Source organism: Phyllostomus discolor, chromosome 3 (assembly GCF_004126475.2).
Source record: "Phyllostomus discolor isolate MPI-MPIP mPhyDis1 chromosome 3, mPhyDis1.pri.v3, whole genome shotgun sequence".
Lineage (NCBI taxonomy): Eukaryota > Metazoa > Chordata > Mammalia > Chiroptera > Phyllostomidae > Phyllostomus > Phyllostomus discolor.
Genome location: NC_040905.2, coordinates 169721066 through 169748165, shown reverse-complemented (window position 1 = coordinate 169748165; position 27100 = coordinate 169721066). Strand labels below are relative to the sequence as shown.

General features: G+C 38.0%; 1 protein-coding gene across 1 annotated transcript in view; it reads right to left on the bottom strand.

Moving 5' to 3' along the window:
• Positions 1-27100, bottom strand: part of TMC1 (transmembrane channel like 1) — a 143943-nt gene that overhangs the window by 17708 nt on the left and 99135 nt on the right. The window contains exons 12-16 of the mRNA XM_028504663.2: positions 24176-24355; positions 23880-24050; positions 17286-17414; positions 8296-8363; positions 3300-3539 (exon numbers count right to left, since the gene is read on the bottom strand). Coding sequence (XP_028360464.2) covers positions 3300-3539; positions 8296-8363; positions 17286-17414; positions 23880-24050; positions 24176-24355 — 788 coding nt within the window. The remainder of the gene's footprint in view (positions 1-3299; positions 3540-8295; positions 8364-17285; positions 17415-23879; positions 24051-24175; positions 24356-27100) is intronic.

Below are 27100 nucleotides of genomic sequence, written 5' to 3'. Positions count from 1 at the left end.
GTTAGCCAACATATGCCACTTCATAATATTCCCAGACAGACTTTCCATTCTACTGTCACTATGCAGCACTTACCCTGTAGTTTTCCTGTGGACACAGCTCCCTCCACCCTAGATTAGAACAGTCTATGAGCAGACCTGTCTATCCAGCCAGACTGAGAGCTCCATAGGACCAGAATCTATGCCCCAAGTTAACCCCACATCTCACCTAGTGTTTAGTGCACAATAAGAAGCCATCATGCCTCATTAATTCAAGTTATTGGCTACCATTCTACTGTGTTCTGGGCTCATAGAGATGGAAATATTCCCAACCTCTAGAAGTCAGCTACACTATTAAGAAAAATAGTCAAAGAGGGGAGAATTGAAAATGAGTAATGTAATAATAGTGCCACAAAGTAATATAAACCTAAACATACTGTATGATTTCAGTTATTGTTAAAATCTGCATAAAAAGAAAACTAGAATACAAAATGTCAAAATGTTGAGACTTGTTATTTCAGGACTTTGTGGGTTATGGGTAGTGTTTGTTTTCCCGTGAAAATGTTTCTACAATTTCCAGGTTTTCTAGTACAAACACATATCACCTTTGCAGTAGGATGAAAATGCATAAAAACATAATTACCATAATGTTGGCAGAGAGAGGTATGAGAACCTAGAAAACTAGAAATTGTTCATATTATTAGTGAGGGGGCCGGGAGAGAAATATCAAATGTCAGGAAATATGGTGGAGCAATTAGAAGAATTTTCTTCATCTAAACACCAAAGAAATATTTTTTAAAATTACTGAACTGTTTAAGGCAAATCACTGAATACTGTGTTAGAATAATTTGAGGGGAAATTCACTCTCCCTAACCAGCTCCTGTGAAAACAGAACAAGCCACACTATCTTGTCAAATTGCTTTGCAGAACGGATCTGTTACAGCATTGCAGCCACCGTACCTGAAAACACACCTACACCTAGGGGCAGCTGGCCATCACTGTGGTGTGTCCATCATCCTACTTCAGATGTGTGTTGGCCTACTGGCTGCCCACCCAGGGACCAGGAAGGGTCAGACAGCCTTCACTCAGCAGGCTGGGCAAGCCACCTCAAACTCAGGGTCCCTAAGGATGGCATGTCATGAAGCTCTTTCTAATACATGGTCTTTCTACTTATTTCTAGGGCTGAACAACCCTTTAAACTTTTAAGTCCAAACAAATAACAAAGTATACATTTCTTTGCTCCCCAAATGAGAAAGCTAACAAGAAAAATAAACTCTAAATAGAATTGAAATAACTCCTTCCCCAATACTTTATTGAAAATATTTAAATTTTCTTGATCTCAAAACAGTGATATGTAAATAGCAATTTTGCCTAAGTTTGTCAATTGGAAAATACTTGGTTACAAATCATTCATTAAAATCATAGTAACCCATGATATAGAGAGAGGCAGAGGAGTTAGAGCTCAAAAATCTAAAATTCTGCGGTCACTGTACATGTTTAGCTCAATGATATTTTTAATGTGAATGTACCTGTATACATTCCTTTAATATGTTTTTCTGAAAAGGATCAATTTCCAATTAAAAAGTTAAAAAGCGCCCTGGCTGGTGTAGCTCAGTGGATTTAGTGCGGGCTAAGAACCAAAGTGTTGCAGGTTCGATTCCCAGCCAGGGTACATGCCTGGGTTGCAGGCCATAACCCCCAGCAACCGCACACTGATGTCTGTCTGTCTCTCTCTCTATCTCCCTCCCTTCCATCTCTAAAAATAAATAAATAAAACCTTAAAAAAAAAGTTAAAAAGCACACCTAAAACTTATCCTGGACATTTAGCTGTGTGGATAATTAACAGTTAACTGGCCCTAGCTGGTGTGGCTCAGTGGACTCAGAGCAAGTTGTGAACCAAAGGGTCGCCAGTTCAATTCCCATCAGGGCACATGCCTGGGTTGCAGGCCAGGTCCCCAGTAGGGGACGTACAAGAGGCAACCACACATTGATATTGATATTCCTCTCCCTTTCTTTCTCCTTCCCTTCCCCTCTTTCTAAAAATAAATAAATAAAATCTTAAAACACACACACACACACACACACACAAAAGTTAACTGAAGCCTCTGCATGGCTTATCTCTTGAACTTTGTATCTGAAATTTATCCAGGATTTATTAAAACCTTCAAGACTGCAATTTCATATTCAGTCTCCAGATGTCACTCTCTGCATTATTTATTTCAGCCCACTGGAATGGGGGTTGGGGGGAGAATGAACAGGACTTGTCAACATCAGCTTCCTGAATTGACAGAACTCTGACTGTTTTTGCCCTATCTGCTGGCTTAAGGTTTTCTTTCTTGTCCAGTAAAGCAATAATAACTTGGAAAATAGTGAAAGTGCCTTTTTTATACTTAAGTCAAGGAGCCACAAATCTTTTGACTCCTATGTCCTATGGATTTACTAACTTGGGTCTGACAGCATGATGGGTAAGTTATATGTGGCCAATTTTACATCATGGTTGTCATTCACATGGCTTTTCTCATTTATATTTTCTTCACTGAAAAGAAAAAATAACTCAAATGTATGCTGCTCAGTGACTCAACATGTAGAGATTTGGGAGACTTGTGGTAGATTCATCCCTTTCTGGAATGAAATCTCAATCTTCCAGATCCTGGGGACTCTGCCTTCTTGATAAATGTCAGAGAGACAACTGTGTCATAGAGAACTGTAGAAAGTGCATTTCCAATTTGGATCAAAGAGGCTTTTACTCTCTTTGTTACTGCTTGAGTGATATATCCTTGTTATTTAGGGAGAATATATGTGAGAAATAACTTTAATATTGTACAGGAGTACAGCACTTTGGATCATAAACTGTGAAATCCTCTTTATATTACTATCTAATAATGATTCCATGTCCTAGGTAGCATGGGGATAGTTTACTATATTTATTTATTTTTATATTTTATTTTTTCAATTTGGTGGTCCACATGAAACATAGCAATGGCTTCAAATGTCTGGATGTGAAGGCCTAGCATCAGGAAAATGTTCACATCTACTCTAGCTCTTTGCTGTTTCCTTATAGGGAAATAGCTCCCATTAACTGTCCATATTTTACCCAGGCAGAGCCTGGACCAGTTAAATTATTTTCCCTTTTGTGATTCCCAAATGAGAAAATAGATGGAATCTCCATGACATAAAATGAACCTGGATACCCAAAGGATCTCATCCTACATACTAAAATGCCATTGTTTGAAAAAACAAAAATAAGTCATACAATGATTGACCATTCTTATTTCTATGCCTGAAGGAAAGCTATGCCCAAATGGAATTTCAAAGACAAGAACCTGAAAGGGCCACAGTCAAAAGATGGCGGGAGGGATACGATCATGTACAGGACAGGCATGGTGGACAGGAAGAGGATGAGCAAGAGCATGCCCAGGTAGAAATTATTCGATCTGGAAGCCTTGAAGACTCTGGCCTCAGGAACGTTGCAACACATCACGGCCCAGCACTGGAAGTACATGGATGTGTGAAGTCGAAGGATATTGATGCCTGGGAGGCTGGGAGCAAAGAAAGAGCCCATCCTAGAAAGGAAAACAGAACTGAGATCAACTCAAGTCTTCACTCCAGAAGAAGGTCACGCAGCACCAGTTTATTTCACATCATGTTTACTAGCCAAGGGCAGACAATGTATTGTCAGCTTCAACCACACAAGCCCTTTTTATAAATAAATTCCACTAATCTATTTCCATCTCCTGTACACACTTTACCATCTCCCCATTGTTATAGGTATTATACACATAATTCCTTCATAGAAGTTATGTAGATCATTAATCGTATCTACTATCATTCGTAAACTTAAATTACAATACAGTGAACTATATCTGTATTACATTTGTGTTCTTTCTGTTTTTCACTTTTAAAATAAACAATTTTTCCTAACTCATATGATTAATACAGCCAAAAATTAACTTTTTAATAATTGATTCTTAAACCACTCATTCTATTCAAATGAACTGCACATTTGGATTAATTACTTTTGTCATGGCTAATGAATTTTAGTGTAATAAAGGAAGAAAAATTAAGTTTTTCTTTTTCTGATGCTATTCTCTACTTGTGGCTGCTGTGATGTTCTAGAGCTGATGGGAATGATGCATTTGTGTCTAATATGCTATGTTTTGCTGATGTCCTATGGCAAGCTTTATGTGTTTTTAAGGTGACAATTCAACACATACATTTAATTTAGTTTATCTGTTTATATTTTTACTTTATTTTGTCCTGGAAATCCACTGCTTTGTACATCAGATTTAGAAAAAGGATTTTAAAATGCTATCTTTAAACAAGAACTACTTTGGTGAAATCATTCTTATTTGATGGCTTCACTGGTTTTTGCAACAAAGTACAGTTAAATTTTCTCTGATGAGAAAATCCATTGGAACCATAAAACCATATTAATAGCAATTAATTAGTCCAAACCCAGAGGTTTTAGATATTACTTATTTTTGAAGTTTAAACAGAATACTATTTTTAAAACTGTCCCAACTATAATAAAGCTCTCAACATTTTTAGTTAGGATGAACATTTTAACCAATCCATTGCAAATTTTGGTATATTATTTGAGGGAGAGCAGTTCAGTTAGATGAAGAAATTAGTTTTTGCTATAACTGAACTTGTGCAACCCAACACTAAACCATTTCATTGAAAAGTAGAATCTTGTCATAATTCAGGTTGTCTAGTTGATAGGATTCCACACAACAAATTGGATGATATTTAAATATACCGAATTGACCAGAAACTTTATAGGAAGGTAAACTATCCTTTTTAAAAAATGGCATAGATTTTGGGTGATAATGCTATGCCCATGAAGGTTTATCAGTTGTTTGAGATGTCAATAACTGGGGAGACTGTGCATGTGAATGGGAAGGGGTATATAAGGACTTTGCACTTTCTACTCAATATTCTTGTGAATCTAAAACTTCTCTAAGGTATAAACTTTATTAATTTAAAAAAGACGAGAGCATGAGCTTTGGAACAACACAGTGTTTCTTGGTTACAGAACGAGAGAGACCTTGGAACCCCAAAATGTGAGCAAGTGAGTGAGTGAGAGTCACAGCTGAGGGTCAGAATCACAAAGCACTAGGCTCTGTACCAAAGTGCTAATATTCGTTATGCAATGTGCTTCTGGATGATGATGCTCTAGCCCTCCTAAAAGTCAGGGTTGACCATGCGATCTTTTTCTGGCAACTAAAATAGAAAAAAAATGGGGGTGCCTCACTGCTGGGTGGGAACTCTAAGGGCCCTGTGTGTTTTTTGCTCTCTTGCATCTCTGTTGCTCTGATCAGCAATGTTCAGGTTGATCCTATTCTGCCCATCTAGGACTGCAAAAAAGGGTAACTTACAAAAGCAGAGCCTCTATCAATCCCCATGAGACTTGTAGAGTAAATAAGAAGTAAACATTTCCTTTTGTATGATTTTGGGGCTGTGTTTCATTGCTACACAACCCAGTCTGTCCTGGGACACAATTCTGTACATAATTCAAGACCAAGACTTGCCAAAAGTCACGTATATTTGCACATATACATAACCATGCATCATTTGTATGCATATATACATATACACATATGTATATACATACATCTGTGGCATTTATCTGTAGATAAATAAATTCAAAATTTTCAAAATGACTATCACATAGGCATTTTGAACAAATGACACAAAAGCCATAACCTAGAAAAACAGGTCCTGGCACAGTTATATCTGAACCTTAATGCTCAATCCATTTTTGTTCAGGACTTACTAATCAGCCTGGCTTACTAAGTCCCTTACCCAGACTTGATCCTATCATCTGTCAGGCAAAGATCATTGTAATACCCAAGCCTGATAAAATGCTTTTCTTCCAAGAAGATCAAAGCAAATGAAAGCTTCTTTTATTTAGCTCTTCTTATTACTCCAGTGACATGGTATGTGTCAGGTAAATTATCTATGTGTGATCAACTGAGAAAATGAGGTAGCCAAAGGTGACGAGACTGGCTGGGTGGTGTGCAATGAGACAGTGTTGGAGCCATGTCCAAACCCATCTTCTGTCTCACTGTGTGTTCTCTGCTGCCTCTACATCTTACTGTGACAGGGAGAATTCCTGTTTTCATCATTTAAAAACATGATTACAAAAGTCTATGCTGTCTATTTTAAAAATAAATGTGTAATACAATGATTTACTGATCATTTCAGCCAATTCATAACAAAACGGATTTTTACCTATAAATGTTTGACCCTAATAATCAGTGTAAGTAACCTCCACTACTTAGAAACTCCTAAAGCAACAATGTCTCCAGTCACAAACTAATGGAAAATGGATACGAATCTCCATACTCTTTTGATTATAGCAAACGGCCAAACTCAGTTATCAGATCCTCATGCCCCAAGAAACAGTAGATTACCGTGTGTGATTACCCTCGTGCAGGAGAGCTTACTAACATTAGATTATACGCCCCACACACCTCCCTCATCAACTTTCTGGGAGTTAAGAAACGAGAATTTGTACAAAGCATTGACCTAAAGGTGAGTAATAGCTCTTTTGCTTCTGGAACTCTGGTGAGTGTCTATCTTTGTACACTCAAAAAGCACAGTCACTTTCTAGAGTCCTCTTCAGACGAATCAGAAGCCAGACTTGATCAATAGCTGAAGGATGAATACATAGAAAGTGGCAGTGCAGCGATACTGCAGAGATGTTGCTACTGGATCTAGCTATGAGAAAACTGGAGGTTTTTAGGTATTTAAGAATGTTAACATGAACAATAGCGATATGTAGAAACAGTTGGAAAATCACAAGTGAAACCTATCAGGGCAGCCATTATAACAGCTTTTCTGATCATGAAAATGAATTTCAAGGCAGATCTGTGGTCTAAATTCTGAAAGAACAAAAGAGACATGTAACATATGGCTGCACAAATGGCACCCTCCAGGCTTGAGGGATTTATGGCACTCTGCAAAAGCCAGGGAGTTTTAAAACTGATATAACACAGTGGTTTCTCATTATCCCAGGAGCGATGTTAGCCATTTCTCTGCCATGACAGCAGAATCCTCTCCAGGAAATGAAAGATCCAGAACCCACAGAAGCTGCTTCCTTGATTCTCTGTTAGCAGTCATATGTGGGGCCACTCTGATTTTCCTCCCTGCTTGGAGAGTTAAGGATGCATGTCACTCCTTCATGACACTCTGGACACATGAGCTGTATCTTGCAAATTTTGCCAAGAAGTACATTTTAAAATATATCTCACAATGGAGAAGTGAATCTTTTTATAGTCTTTTCTTCACTTGACTGATCTAATGAGGCCCAGGAATTTGACGGGCCCCATGGCAGGATGACAGGGCCTTTGACTATGTAGCCTTTATGTTACTAAAGCAAAATAATTTTAACATTCATGGAGAGATCCAGTCTCACAGAGGTTTAACAATTCAGGCCCCTGTGGTTGAAAGATTTGAGTAACATAGGGTGCTTGTGCAAAAACTAAACCAAGTAACTAGTCCCTGTACATAGGGCAATGGTGTGGTCCTATGTCAGACATGTACTAACAAGCTGGAGAAGCTCACTGGAACTGCTTCTGGGTCAGGCTGCTTTTAGCTAAGAGTGACAGATTTCCAAGACACATGGTCCCCAGATGAACTGCACACTGTGATTCAATTTTTAAACTCAAAAACGGTTTCTACTGTACCAACTCATCTTAACCTGTCAAGGTTCACAGGGAGAATGTTTTCATTTAATAAAAGACATGACAATCCTTTGAACATCAAAAGGAACAATTCTGATGTGTAAATGGCCCTGTGAAACAAGTTCCAAAATAAAGATCATATTTTTAACTTGACCCTCTTACAATATGTGTTTCATCTCTATAAACTATTGGGCTTGGTAAGATACTAGTTTTTAAAGTAGCTATAAGTTGTATTTTAAATATATTCAATGGTGATAATGAGATACAATTTCTCAGAAAGACCTCACATGAGTTTATTTCATACCTAACATGTAGTAACGTGATCATTAATGTTTCACTGTTGCATTCTAGTGTCAAAGAATATAAAATATAAAATACCTTTGAATAATCTAGCAGCCAGCCCATCATTTGATGAAGAAGTACTCTATAAAACAGGCAGATGCCTTTGAGAACCAAGACTGAAGATTTGAAAGAGAAAAAAGCAGACTACTCATAGCCATCCACTCTGCAGAGGCGAGTGTTGACTTAGACACAGAGTGTGGTCTCCTCTGACACTGGGCCATGGCGCTTCATGCAACAATGACCTGGGAGGCCTCCCCCACAGTGGTATACTACCCCACAGCTGGCCTACCAGATCATGCCTTGGTTGAAGATGAGAGCGAGGACATTGCCGCTGATGTCAAATTCGGTGTATGAAGGCTACAAGAGACACAGACATTCATTGGATCAGTATCTCAAATGGTGAATATTGAAAGGCAAGCGTTTCATGTTTCTGCATAGGTGTGGCTACACTCTCAACTACTTCCTTGCAGCAACAATAGCAGAATAATCAATATAACAAATAATTAGCAGTAAATAAAATAAAGCACTCTTTTAATATAGTAAGACTCACTTAAAAATGCTGTGCAAGTGTGGTGAGATGGGCTCCTACATGCTGCTGGTGAAAGCAAATATCACAACAGCCTTTCAGAAAAGCAGTTTGATGATACATATTAAAAGCTCTGAAAACCTCATTGTCGTTGACCCTGTTGACTCTACTTCTTGGAATTTATTTTAACAAAGTAATCTTAAATGTTTAAAAATTTGAACAAGTGGAGATAAAATCATCTAACTGTCTAACATTAGTTAAGTCAATACAGTACATACATTGATTAAGTAAATACAGCCAGGGATGGAAATAGTATATACTTGTATATTATGACTTACTGTAACTAATTACATCACTGTTGGAAGAATATTTACATACACAAGAGAAAACTATATATATTTTTTTAATTTATTGATTTGAAAGAGAGAGAAACATTGATTTGTTGCTCCTCTTATTTATGCATTCTTCAGTTGATTCTTGCATGTGCCCTGACCAGGGATTGAACTCACAACCTTGGCACATGAGGACAACACTGTAACTAACCTAGCTACTTAGCCAGGGCCAAAAAAAACACTACATGTTAACATTAAACAAAAAGTACATAAAACTATACATTCATCAATTTTACCATCTTCATGTGAAACTATTCATAAAGGATGCAGTTGAAAGTATTGGCCAAAATTAATAGTTATTTTATGTCGGTGATAGGTTATGGCTTTTATTTTCCTCAACTTTTGCATATTGTAAAATATTTTCAACAAAAAATATGTGAATTTTTACAATAAAGTAAATGTAGAGAAATACAACACAAGTTGAAGAAGTTTTTTACTCAGCGTGCAGTGTGTGTCTCCCAGACACTACCATCTTGCTTACGGCAGCAGGGCCAGGCTGTTCTTTGTGTGGAGGGGCCATAGGAAGGAACTGAGGCACATGTATGCCCTAGGGTGGCCCATCCAAAGGCTTCCTGGTAACATATTAGGCATTTTAGAAGGAAAGCTTCTATTAATGGAATTAATGTTAATGAGCAAAGGCAATAAATTTTGTTTCTACTTAGTATAAAATAGAGAATAGCCATGTAGGAGACTGTGTAAATGGTACTAAGAGGACGAGAGAAGAGAAAAAAAATAGGACATGAGAATACCAAGAGACCAAAAGAGTGGCAAGTCTCATCACTGTCCCGAACCCTGACATATGCACGTGTGACTTCAGACCACATGTAGCCTCCTAAGAACTCCCTCCAAACACACACACACACCATATACACATGATCCAAAAGTGTCTCTGTTCTCCCCAAACCCAAGAACCCAAGCGTGTATTTGTAAGCAGATAGAACAGGTCTCTGATTTGGAACTCCAACAAAACTACCACAATATTCGATGGCTCTGCTCAGGAATTCCTGAATCCAGGTCAACTTCATCCCTTTCACAAGAGGCAGTGGTACTCTCCTTGTCAACTGACAGATATGGGTCATGTGTCTTGTTAACAGATTCAGGAAGAAACTGGCAAGAATGGCATAACAAGAACAGTTAAATATCATGATAAAATGATATGGAATGAAATATTATATAAGACAGGACAAAGATAACCTAAATGATTTCACTCAAGATATGGCTAAAATATATACGAAGTATTTTACTCACTTGTCAATTATTTAAAACCATAACATTTATAAGAGGAAAAAAATTTTTTATTGGAAGTTTTTATCCTAATGTCAACAATAAAAAAATGTAGCCTTCATGGAGAAAAATAAATTACTTCTAATTACAAGTAACATTAATTCTGAGTCTTTCTCCTTTCCCAGAGCACTTTGCTGTGGACTTAGAGCACCTCTGCTCTGTCAGTTTCAAAATCAAACTTTCACCTTGGCCTTAGAATACAGTCATGCTTCAACTCACCAGACTACAGAAAATGAAAAGAACCCAACCTTTTAGAAGTGCTTTATTCTTACGAGCACACAAACCTCTTAAAGGTCATTTGAGATGAGCTATTTTTATTATCAGGTGACTAAAAAAGCTCAAAGGACAGCCGGGGAACCCCTGCCTCTGTCTGCAGCGGGGCATCTGGAGGAATGAATGCTTTGATGCATAAACTGACCCGATGCAGACACAGGGAATAGGGCAGTCCTGCTGTAGCAGGTGATTTTGCGATGCAGATACCTGACAGGGATGGGGACCTGAGGATAAGGCTGCCCCACCATTTCCTAGCTGGGTGAATTAGGCCAGTCACTCATCCCTTCAAGCCTCAGTTTTCTCACAGATAAATTTATGAAACCAATTAGATTAGGGGTTGGCACACTGTGGTCCATGAGCCAAATCTGGATTGCCATCTGTTTTTGTAAATAAAGTTTTATTAGAATGCAGCTACATTCATTCATTTATGTATTGCCTGTAGCTGTTTGGGTCTAAAGCAAGAGAGTTTAGCAGTTACAACAGAGGCCATATGGCTTGCTGAAAAAACAAAAACAAAACCTACTTTTCTCTACTACTGCATTCTATTGCAATACTTCTGACACAGGTGTGTGTGTTCCCCGTGCTTCATACCAAGCATTTCTCCAGTTCTCTGTAGACATCAACTGGATGCCTGCAATTTAACTCAATTATAATACTAAGTGTCTAGAGTCAGGGCATGACCCACAGGTTAAGGTCTCAGTCCACAAGGTGCCTGTCACAAGTTCAGCTTGTCACTTATGCTGTCTATAAATTAAAGATTCCCACAACTGCCTCTTAAGATTTGTTAATTTTCTAGAATGGCTTATGAAACTTCAGAAAAACAGTTTATTTACTAGATTTCTGGTATAGTATGTTAGGAGACAACTCAGAAACAGCCTGATGGAAGAGATGCACAGGGAAAGGCATGTGAAAGGGGCACAGAGGCTCCATGCCCTCCCAGCACCTCAGTGTTTTCAGCAACCCAGAAGCTCTCTGAACCCCACAGTTCCAGGAATTTCATGCAGACTTCATGAGTAGGCATCATCATCAACTATTCACTCATTCTTTAGCCCCTCTGCTCCACCTGGAAACTGGGGGAAGAAACTGACAATATCAAGCTTCTAATCATGGGTTGGACTTCCTGGTGACAGCCCCCATCCTGAAGCTACCCAAGTCCATCAAGAGTTGCTTCATTAGAACCAAAAACAAGCTATCATGCAAAATATTCCAAGGAATTTAGGAGCTCTGTGTCAGGAACTATGTCAAAGACCACATGTTAGAGCAAAAGATGTTCCTAGCACCTTTATTGCTTAGGAAACTACAAATGTATTAGGAGCTTGGAATGAACACCAAAACAGATATTTCTCATTTTATCACAGTAGCACACCTGCTAAAGCTAAAGCACTATGTAGCCCCTCATAAAGAATGCTTGCCAGCTTCTAAACTGAATAATTTCTAAAGTCCTGTTCTAATCTAAAATATGTAATTGGTTGAAACTTAGACACAGGTATTAAAGAATTGCTTTTCTGTAAACACTTTAGAAATGGAATTTAATGTTGCAAACATGAAACTCAGAAACTCCCACTATAAAAATAGAACAAATGTAAGAAGTCAACCCCCACCCCCACACATTCAGTATAAAATTCAGTACTGATTCTTTCAGAGGTGGATTTTTTTAAACATGTGATTGTATTATAGTTTAAAAATTTAAAGCAGTATTTAAATAATAACTGTGCAAATCTATTTACAATGTGTTTGTTTAATTGCCTCTAAAATCTAAAAAGCTTAAAGGAAAGTGATGCTTAGGAAAAAAGTTTTTCTTGAAATCTGAGATAATAGAATGATTCAAATGGGATAACATGTAATAAACTTACTAATAAGATTTTTAAGGGTCAGTAACCAAGGAGCCCATTTGGTGTTGGGCTGAGGTCCACACTAGTCAAGGGATTGGAAACCATCTTGTTTTCTATTTAGACCTTTGTTTGCAGCGCACTGGAGTAGTCTTCTACCCAGAGGGAAGACATATGCTACTGTTGGACTAAAGAGCCTGGGAAAACCCATTCTCTCTCTGCAGGTTTAGTTATTTGGGGAAGACCATTAACATATAAATATTGTGAAATGCAACTCAGGATCTCAGAGAGAATTTATTACAATGACCCACCTGACTTTCTTGGCACAAATCTGATTCCCCACAGTTGGCACCACTTCGTCTTGAACTGCAGGCCAGTCTGTCTGGGACTCTAAGGCAATCATGGTTTGCAAGTGTGGTCCCCAGACAAGAATCAGCAGCTTTACCTGGTAACCTGAGAGTAAATTCTGGGGACCAACCTAGATCTCCTGAATCAGAGATCTTATGTTTCCACCTTCCATCTGGTGGTTCTGGTTTGTGCTCTTATTTGAGAGCCACTGATCTTGGACAAATCCTAACCTCATCTTCCAGGATGATATCAACACCTGAAGGCTTTGCACTGTAATCCTACTCACCTATAGACAGATTTGGTCCAATATTCCAGTGGAACTTCATAAGAACTTTGTGCTGTCCCTTTTCCCATGTTTTCATTTCTTCACAGGATACCCATGACTTCTTACTGCTTCTTTATCATGCCATTTTCCTGGACTGCTAAATAATCTCTCTTTCCTAGCTAGAAAATATCAGTTTGTCTTCTAATTCTATATCCCAATCTCTCCTGCTAACTCCATTCTACTGCAAGAGACCCAGCTAAGCCTGGGACCACCATGAATTACAAATGCCATAGATTGGCTCAAGAATTAGTCACAATGTGGCAGACTCCTTGAAATTTCAAGGGTTAAGCATTGCAGTAAAAACCAACATGACGGAAAGCTAGTTGATGGCTTTGAAGTTGATCAGACATGGTTTTGTGTCTCAGCTCCAAAACTGACCAGCCATATGTATAATTATAGTCTATTCATGTATAGAATATCACACAACCATTTAAAAATTATATCATAAAAGAAGTGTTAATAGCATAGGAAAATGGTCACTTAGGTGAAAAAAGCAACTAGTCATTAACTATATGTTTTTATAAAAAAAGTATTTTATATATTTAATAATATATGATGTATATTTATAATATGTACATTTTAAATGTATGTTTATAAAAATCTACAGTGACTCTAAAGTACTTGTTTACCTATATACAAATAAATGCTACTACTATGTGACTCAAGTAATCCAAATAAGTACTTCCATGAGAGGTGGGATTACCTGTGATTTTTATTTTCATACTTAACACATATTGAATTTTCCATATGTTCTGTTCTCTGCCTGCACTGCCCAAATTTTCCAGCTGCTGAGGCCTGTCTTATGCCTGTCCCTCCACTGAGAATGCTTTCTTCCATCCTAGTCTTTTGAATGTTCTGATCATCCTTCAAGACTTGGCTCAAATGTCTCTTCCTCAGTCATGTCTGCAATTCTATTGACCTCTCCCCTCCCCTTCCCAAAGTTGTATAACAGTTGGTTTCCCCTGTGGCATGTACACTGTTTGCTCTGTATTGACAATGGGAACTTGCAAGATGAAAGAGTAGAGAAGAGTGTGAGAAACTACTGAATGAATAAAACTGAGGAGGGCAGTGGTTTTTCAGCTCCAGCCAATCTCTCCCATGTGGGAATATGGATCTAATATTTCCAGGCCTTCTAATATATTAAGAAAAGCAATAAATCCATATCTTAAATGGAATTCTACCAGTTTTAAAATATTGGCTGATTAAAAACAAACAAACAAACAAAAAAAAACACAAAGAAACCACTCTGCAGACCAGAGGGAAAAGTATCTGTAAGTTGAATTGAGTTTGCAGGCCCAAGTTTTCAGCCTTTCCTCAGGCTTACATCTCGGTATCCCCTTATTACGCAACACAGAGGTTTGCTCCTAATGTTTCACACCTAGCAGGCATTCAATTGTGTAAGCTGCTCACTTTGTGGGCCAATGATAATCAGATCCATATCAAAGATTCATCATCCAGCCTTAGAGTTTTAAAACTTGTTTCAAAGCTGAACTTCTCTCTGAAGAGCTTTGGAAAGGTAACATGGAAGAAAATTCTTTCTCTATGACCTAAAACAGGAACTGGTCTTTTTTCTGTACTTTGTACTAACTCAAGAGCACTGTCAGCACTCAATGAATAATAAATTAGCCATTTAATTACAGCTTTTATGCACCCAGCTCATGTTGTACTGACTTCATATTTGAAGCAAAATGTTCTAGCACTTAAGAAGAAAGTAGTAAGGGATAATAGGGCAATCATAAGCCAAGCAGTAGTCTAAAAAAAATAGCCATTTTTATGTCTGCTTCAGAAGAGCTGAATCAGGCAAGCAAAACAGAAATGAAACCAAGCCAGCTGAATACCTCATATAAGGGAATAAGGAAGCAACGTAACAGTCTCCTGGATCTATAGCATTACCTCATTGTTGTCCACCAAAGAGCATTACCTAACTGCTCTTGGCTCATCCAAGGGCCATTTTCACTGAGGATGATAGAGATGACCTCAGAAAAGGTATGATCTCAAAGTCAGATAGCCAGGCAGAGGATCTAGCCTGGAGTCTTGAAAACAGTTCTGAATGTTGGACTTGTCCTGTGACTTAGGGCATGAGATAGGAGGGAGCTCAGCAATCAAGGGTACTCCTTCAGTAGTAAGAAGAGAAACATCATTGGCTCAAGAATACTAAGCCAGAGCTCACGCCATGGACTCATACCTGGAAGCAAGAAGCATTCTGTCAATGGATGATATTGCCCTGATGGTGCTAGAATGTGGAGGTTCAACATTGAACCCACCAGTCGACACCTAATTCTTGCCATGTGACAAGCATAGTTCTAAGCATAGAGGTCAAGGCTTCTGTTTCATAGAGCTTCCATTCTAACAGAGGGAGACAGATAATAAGTGCTTTTTTAAAAAAGGAAATATCAAAGAGTTATATATCCTATGAAGAAAATAAAATAGTATGTTGAGAGCATCTGGTGGGCTACATTAGAATGGAAGATCAGAAAAGAGTTCTAAGGAAGTTGTGTATTATCTGAGTTCTTAAAGACAAGAAGGAGTGAGCTATGTCAAATTCTAGGAATCTGCACCTCTGGAGAGAGGAACAGCTAGCAACAATGCAAGGACCATCTCATGTTTGAGCATCAGAAAGAATCCCAATGTATATGGACTTTATAAAGGAAGAGCAAAAGTAGTTAAGAGATGAGCTCAGAGGGAAAGAAAAGAAACAGATCATATAGGGTATTGAAGGCCCAATACAGTGATTTAGAATTCATTCTAGGTAAGCTACTGGAGGATTTTAAGCAAATGAATATGACCAGCCACACCCTCCTCCAACCAGGTTATACTCCCCATGATAACTGATTCACTTGCAAAAGAGGAACAGTGGGCACCTGGCAGTGTGTTAGACCACAGCATACTGGTATGTATGCTCTACTTCCACCTTTGAACTTTGTGGGGTGACCTGGGGTTAAGCACAGAAGGTGCTCTGGTGATAACACCAGTGGGGCTCAGAGAAACCTATGCTATTGTCATGGGAAAGGAAGCCAATTTGCTAAAATTCAACTCCACCACTTGCCAGAGCCCTATCAACACACGGAGCCTTCCTCAAAACTTCCTCAAAACCCCCGTTTGTGTCTCTGCTGAGCTCTTTATAGACTGAGAGCTTTATGAAGTAAGCATCATGTTTTTTTTTAATCCTTCTATCTCCCAGTGTACTGCACAGTGACTGGCCAGGATAAGTGTCTAAGAGTTTATTTAGTAGTATTAAAGGAATTAATAAAATACACATCCCTGGCTGGTATGGCTCAGTGGGTGAATGCCAACCTGTGAATCAAAGGGTCGCTAGTTCGATTCTCAGTCTAGGGCACATGCCTGGGTTGCAGGCCAGGTCCACAGTAGGGGGCACACAAGAGGCAACCACTCATTGTTGTTTCTCTCCCTCTCTTTCTCTCTGCCTTCCCCTCTGTCTAAAAATAAATAAATAAAAACTTAAAAAAGAAAAAAAAGAATACGCAGTTGACACTACCCACCCTGCCCTATTTCTAGAAACGCCAGCAAACTTCAGGGGGAAGGAGATAACTATGGGTCCAATATTTACTGAGCTGACCATCCATTGCTTTAGCCATCCTGTACAAATTTATGAGAATATTGTAAGCCATGATACTCAAGTCTGACCCCCTGTGAATTCTCATTGGTCTTCATTTACAGTAGCCCCCCTTATCCACAGTTTCACTCTCCACAGTTTCAGTTATCTATGGTCAACTGCAGTTCAAAAATACTAAGAGGAAAATTCCAGACATGAATAATTCATATGTTTTAAATGGCCTGCTGTCTAAGTAGTATGATGAAATCTTGTACCACCCTGCTCCGTCCTGCTCGGGACATGAATCATCACATTGTCCAGTGTGCTGCTGATGCTCCCGGCTCTTTAGCCATGTAGTAGCCATCTTGGTTTTCATATCACTTGTGGTACTGCAGTGCTTGTGTTCAAATAACATTTTTACTTAATAATGGCCCCCAAAACAAGAGTAGTAATGCTGATGATTCAGATATGCCAAAAAGAAGCCATAAAATGCTTCCATTAGGTAAAAAGGTTTGTATGTATATGAAAAATAACAGTACATATACAATTAAGTATTATCTGTGGTTTCAGGCATCCACTGGGGGGGTCTTCAAATGTATTCTTTGAGGATAAGGGGGAACTGCAGTACTGGCATCTAAAAGGGAGACCCCCCCACTCTAAATTCTGAGATGTCTTTTTCTTGCATAGTATGTGTAAACAATAAACCACAAAAGATAATCTGATAAGAGAAAAATGATTACCATACTTACATATACATATTCTAAATCCCAGCACCAGCAGTAATTGCAAAATCTTACAAAACATGCCCGAAGAAAGTCGCCAATCAGGATTGTGACATAGGTGGTCAAAACATCAGAAACAGTCAACCGCACAAATTCCTGTTGAGATATTATCGGCATTAAAATTTGCATTTCTCTCTTTAAATGGTCCTAGTATTGACATTGAATTTGTTGTGTTTCTAAATAGTACAGGCATGCAAACTGCAATTAATGGTAAAGAAACTAGTTTGAGACATCTAGCAAATAAAGAATGCTTCATCCTTATTTTGTCTAGAAATAATTATTTTCTGTTCTAAAATGACTGTATCAAAAGTCTTCTTACTGAGAAACCTTTATAAACATGACACAAGAACCCAAAACAGGAAAATGTTGGGCATACCGGAGTTTGAGATGTAACCTGGCAAACAACAGTATTTATACAGTTAAAAGACAAACTTGGAAAAAGTACTTGCAGCCTAGGTGATAGTACATTAGTTTTTCTAACACATTAAAAACTTTTACAGACATAGGTATGCCTATAGATGGGTGACCCAATTAGGGAAAAAAATGGCAAATGTTATAAATGAGAAATCCTCAGAAGAAAATATATAGTCAATTAAAACACTTGAAAAATGTGCAGACCCCATAATAATAGAAATTAAAACAATGAGCTGTTGCCTCCCATAATGATAAATATTTTAAAAGAGTGTGGTGAAATAGGCATTGTCAGAAACCGATGAAGTTGGACTCTTACAATGTTTGGGGGAAACTTGTGAAGATCCATCACATTTTATAGTGCATGGAATTTGATCAAGGAAATCCACTTCCATAAATACATCCCATGGCAATATTAACAGAAGTGTACAAATCTACATGTATAATTATGAAAGTATTACTTCTTCCAGTTAAAAATTGCAAAGAAGTCAAATATGCTCAGGAGGAGATTAATTAAATAAAGCAGGGTGTCTACACAGCAGAATATTGTGAGCTCTTAAAAGAAACTGTTACTATGGTTATGAATATACAACTACGTGTATATATTCTAGAATTACATTGAATTACATGAGTTACTCATTTGAGTTCCAAATTGCTATGCTTTAATAAGAATCAAGTTTTTAAAAGTTTATAAAACAAGGCACATGGTATGAACTCATTTGTTGACAAAAGTCCTCTGTGTGTATATGAATATGTACAAAATATATATGTGTGTGTATATATATGTGTGTATGCATAGAAAAGGTCTGGAAAATTAGAAACTGGTTACCTCAGTGGTTGAACTCGAATCGATACGTGAAATGTGTGTGTTACGGGTTAGAGAGACAGTTCACTACTTCTTCATGAAACTCATATAACAATAACAGTAAATATATGAGTATACATATAGCTAAACCTTTTTGTCATGAACATTTAATTCTGTTCTCCTTTTTCTTTTTATTCCTAAAAATTATGCCCTAAAAACAAAAGCACTAATATCTAATAAGACATAATTTTGCCAGAAATACTAGTGTTCTTCTATAATGTAAGAAATCGGTAGAAAAATCTTCTACCTCTAAAATAACTAGTGAGAAAAAATTTTCTCACAGGGCAAAGGGCCACTTGACTAGCAATCAAGTTAGTTTCCAGCCTCACGCTTCAGAGCGGTGGTTTCAGAACTCCTGGTAGTTGTGTCCCACCTTCGCAATTCTGGTCATATCCAAGTACCGTCAGAAACATTGCTTATCTAATATTTCTTTTAAAATACTTTATTTAAAAAATAACTGCTTCTAATACAAATAGATGCATATCGTTGCCATAAATAGACTTTAACTATAATATAAACACAATAAAAGCCAAAAATATCACAATGAAAACTTAAAAATATAAATTAAAGAAATTATCTTGGCAATAGTTTCCACCACCAATTGTGCATATAATAAGGGCTTATAAGCAGGCAGTATATTTTGGGAGGTTCATCAAAGAGCAGGAGTGGGTACTGGAAACAATGAAACAGATAAGGAGAAAAAGACTTTACCCAAGAGTGTGGTGATGCTGTCAGTACTGGGGCAAGTAGATCTTTCTGGGGACCCATTCCATAGCCATATACTATACACTTCAGAATTGTCTACTCAAGAGCCAATCTACCAGCTCCCATTCCCATTAGCTTAGTATGCCCTTGTGTGATAATGCTCCACTAGGTGATGCAGAGAATCTCTGGGATAAGGGTAAGAATATGAGTACAGTTCAGCTGAGATACTGTCAGGTAACAGCTGCATGCAGTTTTTCGCTGCAACAACAGCTGGAGTAAAACGGTGGGCCAAGAGAGTGTAAGACTACTTCATAATCTGAAAGTTTCTATATAAACTGACTCCTGTCTAGCTCTCCATATTCTTCCTTGTATTGCTCTTCCCTCTTTCTTCTCCACTCCAGCCTCACTGGCTTTCTTTCAGACCTAATGCTCCATACTTTTTCAGGCTACAGGACCTTTTGCATGTGGTCTTTACTCAGTCCCTCTGACCTCATCTCATGACTCAATCTGTACCAACAAATATGCATCACTACATCATCACTAATTTGGGGAAGTCTCTCCCATTTTCCTAACAAGGCAAACTTCCCTATAAGAAGTTCTCGGATTCCATGCATTTCATTATTATAGTGCTTTGTTGCCATTGTAACTTTGCAACTTTTGCATAATTATTAGTGCCTTTGTTTCCCCCAAGAGATTATAATTTTCACAAGGGCAGAGAACGGGTCCACCTTTGTCCGCTGTTGTACCTCTAGTATCCAGCACAACACCTGGCTCTTAGTATGCACTCAATATATATGGAATGAATGCCAGAATGATAGTAAATTTCTGCAGTTACCTGTGGCCATAACTTTTCTCTTCCTTATTTCTATTCTCCTTTCCACCCTCTAGGCAATTTGAGTTCAGATTCATTTAACCAATATCCATTAGAGTAGGCTATTTGGGATATTTTTAGTTTTCCACTGCCAGGTTGGGAAGACTTCCTCAGGCAAAAGTTGAAAGTGTTTTTGAAGTCATCCCCATCCTCCTAAGAATCTACATTCCAATAGTTGAAATTCATTTTTCTTCCTAAGCAGTGTCCCAACTTTGAATTAAATAGCATAGGAGGATTCAAACATTGTATTAAAATGTAAAAATACTTATTCATATACCACAGAAGGAGTACACTGCTTTACAAAAGAAGGAATCTCAAAAATGGTGGTCTGGCCCACCTCTGGGACATCATCCAATCCCAGATCCAGCAAGCTGGTAAGGATGGGAGGACGGTCTCCTCACAGGCTTCCCGTTCAGCCCTGAGCCCCACAAGTAAGAGCTTCACACTCGTGACATGTCTGGGCAGGTTTGATCAGTAAACCCAAGAGGATCATTAGCAGGTAAAGGGATGACATTAGGCAAGGGACATCAGAAAGGACCTCAGACCATAGAAATTCCATGACAGGAGTTTGGAGAGTATGTGTGGGTGCTAATCATGTTTCTGGGGGACAGTTCAGCACTATGGTCAAGAGCATGAACCCTAATTCGACTCTGCAGGGCTCCAGTTATTGACTTCTTTGAGGTGCTGAGCAAATGACTTTACCTTTCTAAGTCACAGTCTCCTCATCTATAAAATATACAACTTATCTCAGAGGGTGATTTAATAATATGACTTATCTCAAAGGATGATTTAATATTCAAAAAGTAGTGTTTCACACAGTAAAGGCGTTCAAGAATGTTCTCTTCAGCTGTTGGCTGCTTTCTCTCCCAGCTTAAAATGCAGACCTCAGTACATAGCTTCAAATACCTGTTGCCCAAGAACAGCTATTCTGAATGTGATAGGTAACAGAATATGATAGGTAGGTTTTGTGGCCTACCTATCACATGCCGTTGGAGATGAGACCGACTATATCTTAAGATTCCTCTGAGTGGTAAAGGAGCCACCAAATTATCTTATATTCAAATTCAAAGAGAGCTTTGAGTCTCTCAGTATCCTTGAGGGGGGGAAAAGCAGAGGACAAGCATGGAGGAAAGAGAGAACACCTGGAATGTTCTCAATAGAACAATGAATGCATCCTTTGGAGTGCATCCTCAAAATTACATTTAAAAGAGCTGCCTTTGCTAATTCTTCTAGAAGTACTTCTTCTTTAAGTGGCTAAAAGAAGGTTCCCAAGTGCAAGGATATAAACATTGATCTCTGTAATGCCAGAACTTCCCAGGCCTCAGGGTTTTTATATCCTCTGTGTTCTTTGTCCCCATGGATTCCACCTCATCAACATTCCATTCAGAACCACTACCCCTCCCTTCCTCCTGGCTCCTGCAGACTTTCTCAGGAGTGCTGAATGCTCCTCTAGAAAAAAAAAGTGGGGGGGGGGGGGGGGGGAAACCCAAGCACAAATGGCAGTAAGGAAAGATGATGAAGCAAGGAAGAGAACTACAAACAGGATATTTTTATAAAGGACAAGATATTAGCAGCGTGATTTAGGGATTCCAAAGAAGAATTAAATAAGTGACCTTTCCTTTATTTTAATGTAGTACATGAAGAAATATCACAGGTGCTACTGCATTATCAGAAAAATAAGTATTCTCCAAGATTGCATGGACATTCATGTCTAATTAATCTCTGCCTTCTCCCCAGAAGTGAGCAACTCCACTCTTACTAATACTGTTTAATAGGTGTTTTCCTGGCAAAAGCTAGGTTTCTTAGCTCTCACACCACTCAGTATTCTAGGATGTACATAAGGGGACATCTCACACTCTGAGTTTGTGAAAACTATATATATATTTTTTTCCATTTCTATCAACTTCTGCTGAAGATTTAGGGAGCAGCCTACATATGATAAAACAGACTTGTGTGAGCACCATGATCAGACTTTGTTTTGTGGAACCCTGAAACTCAGAAACTTGTGTTTTCTGTTGCTGCTGTACCACAATTCATTTCCTATTGCTGCTGTAACAAAGTGCCACAAATTTAGTGGCTGAAAACAACACGTTTCTCTTCTTCCACTTCTGGTAGGCCAGAAGTCTAAAACCAAGGTGCAGGTACCAGGGAAGAATCTGCATCCTTATCTTTTTCAGCTCCCAGAGGCCTCCTGTGCTCCTGGGCTCACAGCTCCTTCCTCCTTCTTCAAGGCACATCTCTCCAACCTCTGGTTCCACTGTCATATCTGGTCTTTTGGACTCTGATTCCTTTGTCTCCTCTTATAATTTCATTAGGCCCACCCAGATAATCCATGATGTTTTCTTATCCCAAGACCTTTAACCTAATTATATCAGCAAACTTTTTATCATGTAAGGTAACCCATGAACAGGTTCCAGGGATTAGAAAGTACACTTGTTCGAGGGGCCATTAATCTGTCTACCACGGTGAGGATCTCAAGCACCTCCCTATTAAGTGCAAGCAGCTTTCATTTCACTTCTTTTCCTTTATTATTTCATATATAACGTGGCCCTATAAACATGTATCAAATGTGCACATCTGAAAAGTATTTAATAACATGTAAATAAGAAGAGAGGGGTCTAACAGGTCCCTGAAAGCTAAAAAAGAAAAATAAAATCCTTAATTGTACCATACTTATTGACGCAATAGTCAATGTTATGTTCTAGCATTATATATTTTTTCCATATTTTTTCAATAATTGAAATCACAGTTGACTGACTTAAGTCTGATGAGCACCCAATTTAGCCTGAGGGCACCTGATAATATCCATATTTATTTAAACTATGTTACTTTTATAATACTAACTTACAACATTCTTTTTATATTACAAAAGAATAAATACACAGTAAAATCTATTCAAATAATTTCACAAAGATCACATTATTGTGGAAACTAAACTGTTATCTAATAGACAGAGCACTATGCCATATTTTGACAGGTCTGTTCCTTGTGATGAACCAAAGTCCAAAATCATTTCATAAAATGTACATTAGAAATGTCAATTCTAATAAGATAAAATTAAAGGCTTTTCAAAATATAGATTGGATCTGTGTAATAATTACAGACCCAAAGCAGATATTTTTTGTTGTTTTTCTTGGGTTTGGTTTCCCTTTTTGGGAAGAAAGCCATCTGAAACATTATTTTATTTTTGTCTGGTAAAATATCACTAATTTGGCACTGGAGGCATTTATACAGTCATCATGAAAACAGCTAATCTAAGATTGCATTTCATTTAATGCTTAAGAGATCATTATTTGCCAAAAATTAGCATTACTGAAATTAGCGTGTGCTCCCAAAGAACTAATTTTTTTTAATGGTGAATAGGTGACAGTAAATAAAACTTTATTTAAATATTCTCTTGGATCTGTATTTAAATCTAGGTGCTTTATTAGAGCACAAATAGATAGGAAATATCTCACTTCATTTGAAAATAATTTTTTTTTATACACAACTGTAAATGGGGTGGAAAAGTAAAACCTCGATGGATGTGCAGAGTAGACGGTGCATGAGGTAACATATATGAAATTCACAGCTTGCACACGGTCATCATTCAATAAATGTTAGCTATTTTTATTAGTAAGCAATAAAAAACGAGGCCACACTTAAGAAATATTGGCTCTGCTCTTTTTTTAATCCATTAATCATCACTCACTGGGGTGTGAGATATTACCTGCCCCACCATGGTTTCCCAGCAGGGTCCTCGGGGTACGTCTGCAGGGTGCACAAAGAAGGGCGCCGCAGTGGCGTTTCCAGTGAGGGACTGCAGTGAGGCGTTGTAGGCCTTGATCATGTTGTCCTCCCAGATGGTAATGTTGACCCTTACGTGCTTTTCCTCTTCAATCTAGAAAGCAAAGTGATGGAAACAACAGCGAAGATAACACAAATTTCAAAGGTACGTCTGGCAATTCTGAGACCGAGATTATAAGAACGTGCTGAGGAAAAGGACAGTCCAGGCACAGGATTTACCTTGTTGTTAATCTCATCCATCAAGGCAAGAATAAATACATACAAGTTGCCTAAAAGAAGAGCAAAAATGCGGAGCAGTAGCCATTTCAGAGCAATGAGGGGGTGGTAGTCTTCCAATTCGGCAAACAAATCAAACAATGTTGGGCAGAACATCCCCAGGAGGGACATGACCATGTTCATCTATGAGGAGACACAGAGGATAAACTAGGTTAAATGTGTTTAGAAATTATTACTACTTTCCTCCAGAGTTTTCCAGAAAATTAAGCTAGTTCCTCTGATCTTTTATTAAAGAAAATTATCTTGTGCATTTTAAAAATTCAACCTTAATAAAACATCACAGAAAATATCAACTCACATTCTCAAGATTTGGTTGTATATGAGGTTGTGTATGTGCCAGTAATAATAGTGTTTCCTGGTATAATGAGGGATGCAATCTACATCACTCATCATCCGAAAAACATGTATTGTTCTACATGGTTACTAATTTTGATATGGTGATAACTTTCACAACAGCATTTCTAAAGGAAATGAAAAATGGTCTGCTTGAAAAATGAGGCCCACACTGCAAATACTAATTTGACAATCATCAGCATATGGGCTAGTTTAATCATCTAGCATGGATGAACTACTTGACATGGGCTCAGGACTAAACGTTGAATTTAGGGAAAGGCAAACTGTTAGGAGAAAAAAAAGAATATGTTTTACTTAAGAAAACAGAGGGCAGTCAGAGGAACACAAGGAGAACACATGGCATGGTGGCATGATGTTACTGAGGCCACTGAAGCCAAAGGCAAGACAGTCTCAAGAAAGTGAACTGGTTTATAACACCAAAGGCAAGAAAATGATACGAAGGGGGCGGGGGGAGGAGAGAAAGAGAAAAAGAGAGAGAGAGAAATGGGGCAAGGAGGAAATGTATGGTCCTTCTCTCCTGCTTGGCACTATTATGATTATTTGGCTAAATTAAGTAAAAAAAAAATCCATAGCAGGTACTACTTTTATGATGGGGAAAAAGACTGCCTTAAATTTAAAAAGAAAGATTTCAGGTAATTTTATCAACTTTTAATAAATACCTGGCTCAAACTGTCACCATTAAATATTTTCTATTTCCCCTGGTGGACTCCATGCTTTGAATGATTAGAAGTACAAGACTAGAAAATAATTGTCAATATATTTTTCCATGTTTATTAAGAGCATTACATAAGCATAATCAGCAGGAGCTAAACATCAGCATAACATAAAATCAGCATGATATAGCTTCAGCCTAAAGGAAAAACTTGGCAGACCCTGTGCAATCTTATGTAAGGTAAATTTAATACTGTTCACCAAATTTTATAAAGTTATTCATAATCCCCATTATTAAATTTGTTGGTTTCTAGGATTCAGGGATCCCCTAAAATTGGTATTAAACAAGTTCTTACAAGGAGTGACTCTTAATGATACAATTACTCATCCTTTACTATGGTTCAATTACACAAAAATATGGTCTGTATGAACCATGGACCAAAGTAGCATGATAATTTTGCCCACAAATACTATCACAACTATAAGAAAGAATTTTGACAGCAAATTTAGTAAAGGCTTTGAGGTTTGTTTGTTTGTTTGTTTTAAGTAAATAAAATCTCTCAACCAAATGACTCTATTTTATAGGTTTCTATGAAATGTCTGTTGATTTAATCTCTCAAATGAATGGTCTTCCATCTACAGTGTTACTTCTGAAATACCTAGAATGTTTTCGTTTGAAACTTTTATTTTAAGTAGTTATACCATTTTCTGTCCAAGATTTTTAAAGAAAATTCTATACTTACGAAGAATTAATCTTTTTTGGTTTATAAGATTGTACATAAATTTCAGTATGGGAAGTTTATGCTTCCCACAGGCTAAATGCACCCAAACTTTGAAAATGCCCAAGTTCAAAATGGTGCCACATTGTACACCACAACATTTTATTAAAGAGAACAGGCCATAGCAACAACATATCATGAATGATTTTCTAATTCTAAGTATCTACCTCTAACCTCCCTCTCTGACTTGATAAATGGGCAGATACTCTGAAGAAAAATCACCATTATAGCCCTGGCTGGCGTAGCTCAGTGGACTGAGCGCAGGCTGCAAACCAAAGTGTCTCAGGTTCGATTCCCAGTCAGGGCACATGCCTGGGTTGCAAGCCATGGGCCCCAGCAACCACACATTGATGTCTCTCTCTCTCTCTGTCTCTCTCTCTGTCTCTCTCTCTGTCTCTCTCTCTCTCTCTCTCTCTCTCTCTCTCTCTCTCCCTCCTTCCCTCTTAAAAATAAATAAATAAAAAATCTTTAAAAAAAAATCCTTTGTCTCTTTCCCTCTCTAAAAATAAATTAAAAATCTTTAAAAAAAATGACCATCATAATATTTAATTCCTGGCAAAGACCTGGCCTTCTTCATTTGAATAGCATTCAGAGAAAGAGAAAATAGGGCAGAGGAGGAGAAAATGGATACGGCGAGTTAGGCTGCTAGTGAAAAACAGAAAGCAGCTCAGGTTTGCCCAAAGTGAGGGAGGCAATCCGAATGTGTCCATGACATGAAAACAGCAAGCAAGGCCTTTATCATTGCTGCTTCAGAGAACACAGGCAACAAGTGCCTCTTTCAATGGCAAACACCGGATGTACAGAGAAATCAACATACAGTCATGAAAAGAGTGTGGAGCTTGAAACCAAGACTCCTACATTTTAACTCTCACTTTTCTCCATGGTTCTATGACCCCGAACATATCACCTAATCCCCTGAGATTCATTATCCCATTTGTAAAATGTACTGCTTGGAATAGATGTGTGTTACTATCTCTTCCAACTACAACTTTCCAAAATGTCCCAAATGTGAAAACAGACAGACAGATTTGCAAATATGGTTGGAATAGGGTAGAAAATGTGAGACAGGGTTGGTTAACTCACA